We start from the raw sequence: 12,076 nt of genomic DNA, 5'->3' as shown, positions 1-12,076 counted from the left end.
GGGCAGACCTAGGACACGCTGGAGGGATTATGTCTCACAGCTGGCCTGGTAACACCTTGGTGTCCTCCCGGTGGAGCTGGAGGAGGTGGCCGGGGACCGGGAAATCTGGGCTTCCCTACTAAGACTGCTGCCCCCCGCGACCTGGACCTGGATAAGCGGAGGAAAATGGATGGATGGATGGACTTGTATACTAAAATGAGATGGAGATAATTGCAATATTTGTCGGAATAGTTCTGGAACAAATGGTGGAAGGAGTATCTGACCAACATTGCTCTGAGACAAAGATGGCATACGCCAAGAAGAAACATGCAAGTTGGAGATGTGGTGATCGTCAAAGAGGAGGAGGTTCCCCGAAACGAACGGAAACTGGCTGGGATTCTTCAAGTCCATAAGAGCCACAAGAACAGTTTCTTCCCGTCTGCTGTCAGCCTCATCAACAAGGCCCGGAATCCCCCCCCTGACACTGTTCACACCCCACCTCTGCCTCACCCTGCCACTTTGACACTCTATATGTGTTAAATTAACGCTCAGTTTGGACTCTTAGGAAAAACAATCAGACTGCACTTCCGGAATAACAAACAAAAAACAGACTGTGTACATATATTTATACTGCATTCTGTATATTTTGTATTTTCATTTGTATTTTCTGCACCTACTTCACCAAAACAAATCCCCAGTCGAGGTCAGCAGGCCCCGTCTCCACTGTAAACAGTGTGGACTGGGCACTGCTTCCCTTTTCGGAGGCGCCGGACGGTTTGCCAGAACCCCTTCGAGGCCGACCGAAAGTCGTGCTCCATGGCCTCACCGAATTCCTCCCACACCCGAGTTTTTGCCTGGACAAGCGCCGAAGCCGCGAACCGTTTGGCCTGACAGTACCTGTCAGCTGCTTCCGGAGTCCCACAAGCCATCAATGCTTGATAGGACTCCTTCTTCAGCTTGACAGCGGCCCTGACCTCTGGTGTCCACCATCGGGTTCGCTGCCTGCCGCCACGACTGGCACCAACCGCCTTGTGGCCGCAGCTCCGGTCAGCCGCCTCAGCAATGGAGGCAAGAGTCTCATGCTCTCCCGACTGAGCTAACCGGGCCTTTTTCGGCCAAGATATCACTTTTTAATTTTTTTTAATTGATGTGGTCTCCTTTGATCAATTCCACAGCCAACCTAGTTTCTCAGGGAACAAAGGAGCGAGAGGTTCAGTCATAGCTGAGAACTTTGGAAGTGTAGTCATCTTAACCCTCCCGTTATGTTCATTTGTCAGGAACAGCCATGATGTTCCTGGGTCAGTTTGCATGCTTATTTATCTGAAAGATGTCCAAAACCAAAAAAAAATCCCCACAAGCATTGTTAGTTGTTCACTACTAACTCCATTACTAACTATTCTATCAATGTTTAGTGCAATGGTGTACCTTACCTCTCACAGGTAATGGTTTAATTAATTTTAATTGATTAATTAATGGCACAGCGGTCTAGTGGTTAGTGCGCAGACCTCACAGCAAGGAGACCAGGGTTCAATTCCACTCTCGGCCATCTCTGTGTGGAGTTTGCATGTTCTCCCTGTGCATGCGTGGGTTTTCTCCGGGTACTCCAGTTTCCTCCCACATTCCAAAAACATGCTAGGTTAATTGGTGACTCCAAATTGTCCATAGGTATGAATGTGAGTGTGAATGGTTGTTGGTCTATATGTGCCCTGTGATTGGCTGGCGACCGGAAGACAGCTGGGATAGGCTCCAGCATCCCCCGCGACCCTCGTGAGGAAAAAGCGGAAGAGAATGAATGATTAATTAATTTAATTAATCAGAGGCATCATGGCCAGTCTGCATCAAAACATTATCTGAAATCCTGTGGCAGGTTTCTGGCATTGATTCCTAATTCAGTTGCCATCCCTGATAGATGGTAATGGTAATGGTAATCATGTCCGCGTGGCAGGCGAGTCTCTTTGCTTGTCTGACGTCTGTGTCGCATCCTGATTGGCTGGCAGCAAATGTCAACACGCGTGCGGCCCCCGCTTGGCAAGCGAGAATTCTACCACTGAACCACCAATGCCACGTTGGGAAACACTGTCGGAGAACAAATTAAATTGTCGAGTGGATGTGCCTCTGCAAAGTGGCGCTGAATGACAAAACATCACAACACACGCACGGGATGCCAGGGGAGGCCGAGTAGCTGAGCGAGAGGGCATAAGAAAAAAATGAGTGCCCTTGTGGTGGTTACCCGACAGCACCAAGGATATGGTGCACGTCTGATGCGCAATGCATGCCAGGTGATGTTCATTTAGCGAGCACACATTCTTGTGCGGGACAAGCTCAACAGTAGGAATGTTAAGAGACCTGACCAGTCCGCTATCAATGAAGTTCTCATCCGCCCCAGAGTCAATTAATGCTGTGGTAGGAGAAGCTTCCCCCGCCCAGGATATCGTACCTTCCACCTGAAGTCGGCCCACCAAAGCAGATGACGCAGCCGGTGTGGTTGGAGCGGGCAGTGCCAGCAGCTGGGGAATATCCCTGGCGGAGGAAGAGCGTTGGCGTGCTGGGCGAACTGGACAGCGGGAAATTGTGTGTAGGACTCCCACAGTACAGGCACAGCCACAGGCGTAGATGGTGACTCCTCTCCGCTGATGAAAGGCGACTGGCTCCCAGTTGCATGGGGACGACACTCCCGATGTCGTCAGACGGCGCTCCACTGCTGGAGCAGGGAGGGAGGAGTGGTGCCGGAAGAGCCCCGGGAGGTGGGATTTGGAGCCGACGTGTGGGTCGGAGCGGCTACGCCCGATACGCGTTTCGTAGCACCTCGTCATTCCAGCAGCTCTCTGCCGCTATCCCGGCTAGCTCAGTTGGTCAGCGTGTGGTGCTAATAACGCCAAGGTCATGGGTTCAACCCTCCGTACTGGCCACTCTTCTTTATGTGCTCCAGGAACAACAAAACGGCGACAACCCACTGGCCCCCATATCCAACATCACACCACCCACCCACCTGTGAAACACCCTCGACAAGGCTGCTGAAAACAGCATGTCAAAAGCAGAGTGGCAACAAACCTCTCGGCCACCGAGACTGCAAGAAGCAGATCAATGGGGACAGTGGACCCCATTATCCTCTACCCAAAATTCAGACCACCAGTGTAGAGAATGCGGACTGCGAAAGGACAACACCCCGGCCCTCATAACCAACAGTACCAACAAATGCCCAACCAAAGCGTCACAGACAGGATTCGAACCTGTGCGGGGAAACCCCATTGGATTTCGAGTCCAACGCCTTAACCTCTCGGCCACTGTGACCGCTTGGAAAAGACCAAGGGGGGCAGGGGACCCCATTGTCCTAGAACCAAAATTTTGCTTATGTCAAGGATCAGCTGGCAACATGTGCATGGGAGGAAGACACATGGTTTGTGTGAGGGGCTACACAAGTCTTTCCACTTCTAGTTAAAAGCCAGGCACCTCACATCGTTTCCATGAAGTACCAAGGGATTGTCCTGTTGCCCTTGTATTCCCTTGTATTGTCCTTGTATTCCATCCATGTACTAACCAGGCCCGCCCCTGCTTAGCTTCTGAGATCGGACGTTTTCAGGGTCAATCAAGGGGGGCGAAGCCCACATAAGGAGGTTTGCCACCTGTTAGCAGGGTGCCCCACCATCTGAACAGGTGCTCTTTAAATGAGTTTAACAACACCAAAACTGATTTTCTTCTAAACACCACTCTCGACATAACAAATTTTCTACGGACAAAGTCAATGTTCCAATCCCCAAAAGGTGAAAAAATATCCTTTACAACTGTTCACCCAGCTCTCTCCATCGACTCTCCCATCATCTTTGTCCTCTCTTTGGAGGGAGAAGAGAGGAGGATTGAATCGGAGAGGCATTTTACACAAATCAATCCATGAATCAGGAACTGCCACAGCAAAAGGCCTCAAAGCAGCCCACGCCTGTAAGGCTTCCCTTACAAAGTTCGGGAGGACCCCGAGCACTGGGCTGGGGGGCAACAGACAAAGATTAAATACACCAAAATTATTTAATACACCCAGATCCTTCAGGAAAAACTCCTTCCAGGGAGCCCGACAATCTGGATCCAGAAATTTTCTGAGCACGTTTAGTCTCAGTGCCTGTTTCTTCAAGACTAAATCAATTAAATTCAGACCTCCCTTATCAACATCGTGCGGCTCCTTTTGAGTGTCCTCTGTTGTCAGTGAACCTCACAAGGTCACAGTTTTTTTTTTCCTGATCAGGGCACCGTTTTAGGTTGGGTGGATGAGTGATCGAAGGCGCCAGATTAAGGTTCCTTACGCTCAGGAGGCTCTGGTTGAAATCCCACAGCTGGCATTTTCCTGGTCAGCTCCGTTATCCACGACTGGAATGATTTGGCAGCAAAAGACCGTCAGATTGTACAAGACACCTGAACACCTTGAGAAGAAGATTAAGAAAGGTTTTGTTCTAATGAGAAGGGTTTGTTTAACCGGACTGGTTGTTGCAACCGTAACCCGACTCAAGGTTCAACGTGACATTGTGACATACAAAAGAGGAACTCCCCGTCGGGGAATCGAACCCCGGTCTTCCACGCGGCCGGCGTGGATAGTTCAGCTGAAACGAGCTAAACTTTCCCCATTCATTTCCAATGAGAGCGAAAGGCCACTATGAATGTAATATACATTTGTCCAGGAGTGGCGCTGTGGTCGCTTCTGCTCCCTCCGCCCACCACATCCATCCTGAGCTTCAGGTAACACAGCGCAATTTGTGGCGCTATTGTATTGTTCGCTATTTTCCGACCCCGTATACCTATTATATGCATTAGCGACAGTTATTTGGACAAATATAATGATAGCTCATAAGACTTGTGTTTTTTTTGTAAGTACAATGTTATAGTTGTTCATGGATAAGTACATATCATCTGTTAAATTAAACTCTTATGAGCTATTGTAAAGTGAACAAAGAAAGTCAACAAACAAACATGAATGTAGTTGTTGCGATACCATTTAAGTATGGATGATAGTTTATAGACATTGTTTTAGTCTGTAAATGTTCTTGGAAAAGCTCATATATGACAACAATACATATATTTCATACATGTTGCTATCACATACTGTAACATGTACTTGTATTCAGCTCATATATGACAACAATACATATATTTCATACATGTTGCTGTCACATACTGTAACATGTACTTGTATTCATGGTTTTGGATAATAATACATTATATTATTTCATTATTTCTGTCACTGAAAAAATGAAGAGATTGTTTTTCCCCAGGCGAATCAGTGTGGTCTTCCGCAGGGGCCCACTGGGATTCCTGCTGCAGGATCCCACCGAGGAGGCCAGGCAAATTAAGGACAACCCGTCGAGGAGGGACAAGTCTCCTGTTGCACAGCAGGAGGTTGTAAGGCAAAACGCCCTTGCAGTGGTCCGTCAGAGAGGGGGAGATGCTTCAGACCAAACTGAAGTACTGGGCGAGTACATCCTGCAGTTTGGGAAGTACAAGGGGATGTCCTTCCGCTGGCTCCTGGAGAATGACATGGGATACACTGTGTATCTCATCCAAAGCCACCAGAGAGAGGAGGCTGCAGGAGTGCTGGTGGCTGAGGGGCATAGCAAGGACAGCCTTCTGTCATTCCTTCGCTATGCCCTCAGCTTCAAGGAAATTAATACTCTTCTTGAGTATGAGTCCCTAAAAACATCTGTGCCCGCCCCAGCAGCAGAGGATGACCAGCTGGTTGGATTTGGCGCACGCGCCAGTAACACCTGGAGGGAGATTTGGGAGAGCAGGGATGATGGCTATGCAGCCTTCATCTTAAGAAGAAAGTGCGCGACGGGTACAAAAATGCACAAACTGCAACAGTACCTGCAGAAGCAGCAACAGCAGCAACAGCAGCAGCAACAGCAGCCCTCCACCTCTTTTACCATCGCCTCCACCTGTTCCACCACAACCTTTGCTGAGAGCACGGGTGAGTGTTTTTAAAGTTACACTGCATTGCATATGTATGCATTGGACCATTTTATTACTGTTGAATAACTATATTACCACTCTTTTCTTTATAGCTAAGGACGAAGACGAAGAGCTGGAGAAAGCCATGCTCAGCATCTCTCCAGATATACTCAGTATGTGCAGTTTATGGATATGTACATGTTAGGCTCTTTTACTTTCCTAGCCTTGTCTATGTGTTTTGTATAAAGTAAATCACTCTAGTTTCTATGTGTTTTGCAGGTGGATCTGCTCCACCAACATTAGAGCTGCTACGGTTTTCAGGTCCAGGGCGAAGTTCTTAAATAATGACCGACCTCAAAGGGCATTTTGTGATTGCATGTGTTCTCGTCACGTTCTACTTTTGTTCCTTTCATGTGTGTTCTACCTACAGTCCAAGTGACTGACTATGAATTGATACAGCCTACGAGAGGGTAAGTATAATTTGAATACATTCTTTTGAATGGATGAAATGGTGAATGATGTTTGCTCACTAACGCCGGAAGCATGTGTTTGCAGTGAGCCATTGTGCTTCTCCTGCTCTAGTTCAGGTTGGACTAGACCATCACAAAAAAGGTCTATTTAATTCTTTAAAAAGCCAAACCAAGTAGTTGAAGTAGCAAATGGCAGTTTGTTGTGAGTGACTCTACTAATACCCCTGAAACGCCAATATTTCAATCAATCAGTCTTTCATCACGTTTTCTCCGGTTTTAGACACAGAACATGCACCGACTGGCCCAGATGCACCAGAAGATGGTAAAGGCTTTAAGTGATGTTTGACCATTTCAATCCAAACTGATTTACACTCACGGTAAAATGCACCACCGCCTCTTTCCTTGTGTAGCACCAGCTGCGCTGCCTCCAAAGATTCCAGTGCCTTTCCCACGGGAGTTGATGTTTCTGCTACCAGAGAAAACAAAGACCAAAGAAGAGACCCCACAGCCTGCCCCAGGTGAGTGATTAATCTTTCTATGTGACTGACTGCACCTGATATTAATATAATATTAACACAGTGTAGATGTAATTTGGTTTCATTTTAGAAATTGCATGTGCTCCTGGGAGTCCTGTAGCCTCCACTCTATCTGCAGCAGAGCCACAGTCTGCACAGAGACCCCACAGTAAGTAACACAGCAGTATAGTGTCACATTAAAAAGGGTGTCAAAATTGACATGTGCATGTCTGTTTCCAACTAGACCAACCATCAGTCCCACCTACGGCAGTCCCACCTGCGGCTGATATCAACAGGCCTCCACCTCAACAGTTTCTGTCATTTGACCAGGAGGTCAATAAGTGGAACTGCACACACCAGCAGAAAATATGGATGAAGTTGGAACTGGAGTCCATGGGTCTGTGGCCAGGCTCCCGCCCTGTCAACAACCCTATGAAAACCTTCTCCCTGTGGCGCTTACCTCCCCAGCCTGAGCTGATTGACAGTATTTATGATCTGCCGTCCCCAAAGTATTTTCATCTTCACCCCTTTTTCGTCTGGAAGCCGGAAAATGACTACTTAATGGGGCGGCTAAAAAACAACTACAACTTGCCGTGCTCTGGTGACTGTTCTCAGCCACGTGTTGTCTCTGCTGGAGTCGGGAGACCGCGAATGATTGTGGGCCTCACTGGACAATACTACCTGCTCTCCTCCCGGCTGTGCTGTAAGAGCTGCAATAGGAGGTGGTATTCCGACAACCCGCTCTGGCTGGAAAAGCTTCCCAAGAGGTTTACCAATCTGTTGCCAGCGTTACTGACTTACAAGAAGGCCATCTGTAAGTCAGTACTGGATGAGTTGAGACGGACTGGAAAATCACCCACAGACATGGCAAATCAGGTCAACGAGATGTTGCATCTCAAGTATGAGCGTGCCAACCTGGCCTATCTCCTGTGCTGCCAGAATGTGATGGATGGAGAGGCAGGAACTTATGGCGGCCAAAAGACCATCACTCAGTTCCTTCGGCAGGAGCGAAAACCGGAGACTTTTGGGGGCTACAGTGATGCTGATGGCTGGAACGGGGTCTCTGTGTCTGCCCACTACCTCACCGACTGCTTGCTGCATGAGTTCCGGAACCAGAAGGACACCATTCAGCGGATGCTGCAGGGTACCTTTGGACAGGCTCTCCGCTCAGACCACACCCGGAAAGTGGCCAAGAAAGTCACCTTTTCATCTGGTGTCATGTCGTCATACGCTGTGATGAATGAGAACTGGATGATCCTGTCCTGGGTCATGGTGCAGTCTGAGACGGACAAAACCCTGCGGCCGATGTACGAGGGTCTCTCAAACCGCTACAACAGGGCTGGCATTGAGAAAGCCCAGTTTCAGTGGGTTGACAGGTGAGACTTCATCACTTTAAACAGAAATGTTTAATCAAAAATTAACTCTATTAAATGTCATTATTTCATATGTTATTTGTGTTTCTCAGAGATTGCTGCGCACCGTTCAGGGTTGCAGAGTCTTCTGCGGAGGAACATCTCAACTGGGATGCCTGGCAAACAACTGATGCAATTGTTACTGAGGCCACATCTGGGAACCTGTTGAATACATGTGCATCAAGAACCTCTTACAACAACAGTATCGTCATCAAGCTGGACTTGTTCCACTGTATGCAACGGCTTCTTCGTGAGTGTGCCTCAGAACATCACCCGTTATATGGCACCTTCGCACAGTTCCTGTCGGCTGCCTTCTCTGTGGTGGACCAGGAAGACCTGCAGAGGCTCCAGGATGCATACGTCTTCTGTGGCATCCAGCCTGCAAATCCCACCACGCAGCATATCCGTGAGCACTGCAGGATAAAGATTCCTTCGCCCGGGACGCTTATTCAGAGAGTGGAAGGGGTGTTGAAGCACTTTCACCTGACCACAGATCCGAATGGCATCCCTCTTTATAAGCCCTCCATGCTAAAGAGATGGAGGATCCAACGTGTCCACATCCTGCGCGGTTGCCTCAGTGATCCTGAGGTGGAAGGGGGCATACTGTACCGCCGTGGAGGAACGATACAGTTAAACCATGTGCCAGGTGAGCGTGCAGCAGTCCCCGTCTGGATCCCCATCAGAGGCACGTCGCAGCAGGAGGGCTACCACTTTCACCAGGCCAAATGGGTGACCGGCACGCAGGTCTCCCCAGAGCTGTTCCAGGCCCAGGCCATGACAGGAGTGTGTCGCTGGAATTATCAGCGTCTGCTGGACCTGAAACTGCCAGGCGTTTCTCTCCCGCCTGTTTTCGACCCTGCACTGATATGCTCCCTGAATGCTGTTTCCAGACGGGTCTTTGGCGAAGAAAAGTACCCTGCTCTTCGTCTGGCAGCTGAAGACACCGGGGAGAGGTTTGGCCTGGAGTACAGGGAGCCAGAATGTTGTCCGGTCCCTTTAGACTGGGACAAACATAAAACCAAGAAGGACCCCGGCCACGCCACAAGTGCTCCTTCTCCAGGCATCCTGTCTGATCAGAGAGCAGACCCAGTGCAGCCTTCCTCCACACCTCCCACCAGACTTTTCAGCTTTGTTCCCCACTCTGTTCACCCTCTTCAAACTGCTACTGCGACTACGTCTAGTCATGTGGCCCCTATCCCAGCATCTGACTTGGACAATAAAGCTTCTGTTACTGAGCTTCAGCCACAGCCAGGTAAAAACTTATCTAAACTAATCATGTGTCCCCTTGTTGCATCTTGTTTGACCCAAATAACAAATGTGTATCTCATGGTTTTCTTTGCCTAGAGCCCACAAGAAGATTGCCCATCCAATGTTCTCCGACTGCTGCCCGCACTGGACCAGTGAAGACTGGAGGGAGAGTATTTGTGTTGGACCACAAGCGCTGGCCATCTCCAATGAAGTCGGCAATTGACGAGCTCCTTATTAAACACCGCGGGCACGAGGACATGGTCAAGCTTGTGGTTCGGGAGTATGGCACTCTTGTCCACAAGTCCAGCAAAGACCCCAACAGCATGCTGCATCCAACATCAAAATTGCATATTTCCAAATACATAAAACACAACAGTAAATTTCTCAATACATCATCTTCATTAAATACCAGCCCAGAGAAGCTGCAACATACACAGCAGCTTTGGCAGTTGCTCAGCACTACATTGCTGTGCCTGTCGTGGCACTGCCTGCAGCTATGGTCATTCCACCACCACCACCACCACCACCACCACCACCACCTGCTTCTACCCCATTGAAGCAGGAGCAACCACCTCCCGTGTCAAAAAAAAACTCAAACAAAAACATGTCTGTGCTGTGGCCAACCAAAATCAAAATATCAAGGGGATGGGACATCAATACATGACTTTTATCAGCGGGGCCCTGTCAGATACTTTTATTGCTCCACAAAAGTGTTCCAAAAATATGGTGCAGAAGGTCTGACAAACCCCAAGATGCCGTTTCAAGAGTTCAGTCAAACAGACTTCTTCCAGCGAGAGCTCAATGATACAAGAAAGAGGGTGGAGGAAAAACAGCAGAAGAAGAGGAAGAGGGAGGAATCTCCTCCACCCCCTGTCCGAAAGTGCCGGTTCTGCAGGATACAGCTAAAGCAGGGTCCGAACAGCCCCCACATCCACACTGGCTTTCCAGGGCAAGCAGGGAAGTACATCTACTGCCCTGCCAAAGTCTTCTCTATATATAGAGAGCACGGGATGGAAAGAGAGATGAGCTGGAGGGAGTTCCAGGCCTCTCCTTTTTATGAAAAGGAGAAACAACGACACCAAAATAAATGAACATTTTTTTATTATTATTCAGAGCTTGTTATTAGTATTCTTTTTTTTTTATCTCTGAGAGTGTTTTTAAGTGTGGCATGGCAACCTGATAAATAAATATTCTTTGTTACATTGCATTGATTTTGTGTTTTATTTCAAACACTGGTATCAATATAAGCCTGATATGAATAGTTTGTAATCATATAGGGATTAATTGGAAAAAAATGATATTGAGGAGAAGAAAATGGTGACTTGACAGATGCTTAGACCGGATTCAAACCCCTGACTTCATTTCTCCGAAATCTCTCTGCTTGTCTGACGTCTGTCGCGCCTGTCGCGCATTCTGATTGGCTGGCAGCAAATGTCAACAACACCCGCCCGGCCTCCACGTGACAGGCGGAGATACTGTCCACTATACTAACGAGGACTGCTGCTGAGCTGATGTGGTGTCGATTGGCCAAAGGGGAATTCAGAACAGGCTCGTGGCCCATGACCGTTTTCATGGTAGCTGGAGACTTTAACCACTGAAATCCATCCCGCTTATCCTCATCAACGGACTGTATTCCCCACCCGTTACCAGCATGGGGACATTCCAACCCAAGATGGGAACACACTGGACCAGGGACACAGCAACATAGTAGGTGGCACAGACACAGCTTCACATTGCCCCCACTTTTAGACCCGACTGAAAAAGGACTCTCTTGCTTGGTGCTAAAATGATGACCATTAGCATGTTAGCATTTAAGCTAATTTACTCATGTCTCAAGGCAAATAGACACACGGCATGATGTGGGGACACTATGGGACTGCCTTAAAACTTTTGGACCTTGAGGCTGTCTTGCTAGTTTTTTTTTTTTTTTACCCCGGACACAGTCTCTTTGAGAGGAGGCTGCGGTCCATCAGGACCAAAACCTCACACCACAAGAACAGTTTCTTCCCGTCTGCTGTCAGCCTCATCAACAAGGCCCGGAATCCCCCCCCTGACACTGTTCACACCCCACCTCTGCCTCACCCTGCCACTTTGACACTCTATATGCGTTAAATTAACGCTCAGTTTGGACTCTTAGGAAAAACAATCAGACTACACTTCCGGAATAACAAACAAAAAACAGACTGCGTACATATATTTATACTGCATTCTGTATATTTTGTATTTTCATTTTTTAATCGATGTGTCTGCACCTACTTCACCAAAACAAATCCCCAGTCGAGGTCAGCAGGCCCCGTCTCCACTGTAAACAGTGTGGACTGGGCACTGCTTCCCTTTTCGGAGGCGCCGGACGGTTTGCCAGAACCCCTTCGAGGCCGACCGAAAGTCGTGCTCCATGGCCTCACCGAATTCCTCCCACACCCGAGTTTTTGCCTGGACAAGCGCTGAAGCCGCGAACCGTTTGGCCTGACAGTACCTGTCAGCTGCTTCCGGAGTCCCACAAGCCATCAATGCTTGATAGGAC

At 48.5% G+C, this 12,076-nt stretch overlaps 1 protein-coding gene, 1 long non-coding RNA gene and 1 other non-coding gene across 4 annotated transcripts; 2 read left to right on the top strand and 1 right to left on the bottom strand.

Moving 5' to 3' along the window:
* Positions 1-3,188: 3,188 nt before the first annotated feature.
* On the bottom strand, positions 3,189-3,270 carry trnas-cga (transfer RNA serine (anticodon CGA)). Its single transcript has one exon. It is a non-coding gene; the product is annotated as a tRNA-Ser (tRNA).
* A 2,591-nt stretch (positions 3,271-5,861) lies between these two features.
* LOC144895251 (uncharacterized) lies at positions 5,862-6,700 on the top strand. 2 transcript variants are annotated; one of them, XR_013625745.1, is made up of 4 exons: positions 5,862-5,926; positions 6,021-6,080; positions 6,187-6,377; positions 6,658-6,700. It is a non-coding gene; the product is annotated as an uncharacterized LOC144895251 (long non-coding RNA). The 2 variants fall into 2 exon arrangements; XR_013625746.1 differs by having other exon boundaries at positions 6,664-6,694.
* A 59-nt stretch (positions 6,701-6,759) lies between these two features.
* LOC144894446 (uncharacterized) lies at positions 6,760-10,109 on the top strand. The gene is made up of 4 exons (XM_078788651.1): positions 6,760-6,895; positions 7,137-8,268; positions 8,358-9,556; positions 9,649-10,109. The coding sequence occupies exons 1-4, from the start codon at positions 6,760-6,762 to the stop codon at positions 10,107-10,109; spliced, it is 2,928 nt and encodes a 975-aa protein (XP_078644777.1).
* The last annotated feature ends 1,967 nt before the right edge of the window (positions 10,110-12,076 follow it).

The sequence above is a fragment of the Doryrhamphus excisus genome, unplaced genomic scaffold (assembly GCF_037039965.1).
Source record: "Doryrhamphus excisus strain RoL-2023G ecotype Guam unplaced genomic scaffold, RoL_Dexc_Guam_v1.1 HiC_scaffold_24, whole genome shotgun sequence".
Classification (NCBI taxonomy): Eukaryota; Metazoa; Chordata; class Actinopteri; order Syngnathiformes; family Syngnathidae; genus Doryrhamphus; species Doryrhamphus excisus.
Note: the sequence above shows the minus strand (reverse complement) of the source record. Positions and strands in the feature narration are given on the sequence as shown.

Excerpts from the sequence above, each read along its gene's own strand:
- LOC144894446 (XM_078788651.1), top strand. The coding sequence starts at position 6,760 with ATGCACCACCGCCTCTTTCCTTGTGTAGCACCAGCTGCGCTGCCTCCA. Across the intron at positions 6,896-7,136 it reads GACCCCACAGCCTGCCCCAG|ACCAACCATCAGTCCCACCT; the intron begins GTGAGTGATTAA and ends GTTTCCAACTAG. Across the intron at positions 9,557-9,648 it reads TGAGCTTCAGCCACAGCCAG|AGCCCACAAGAAGATTGCCC; the intron begins GTAAAAACTTAT and ends TTCTTTGCCTAG.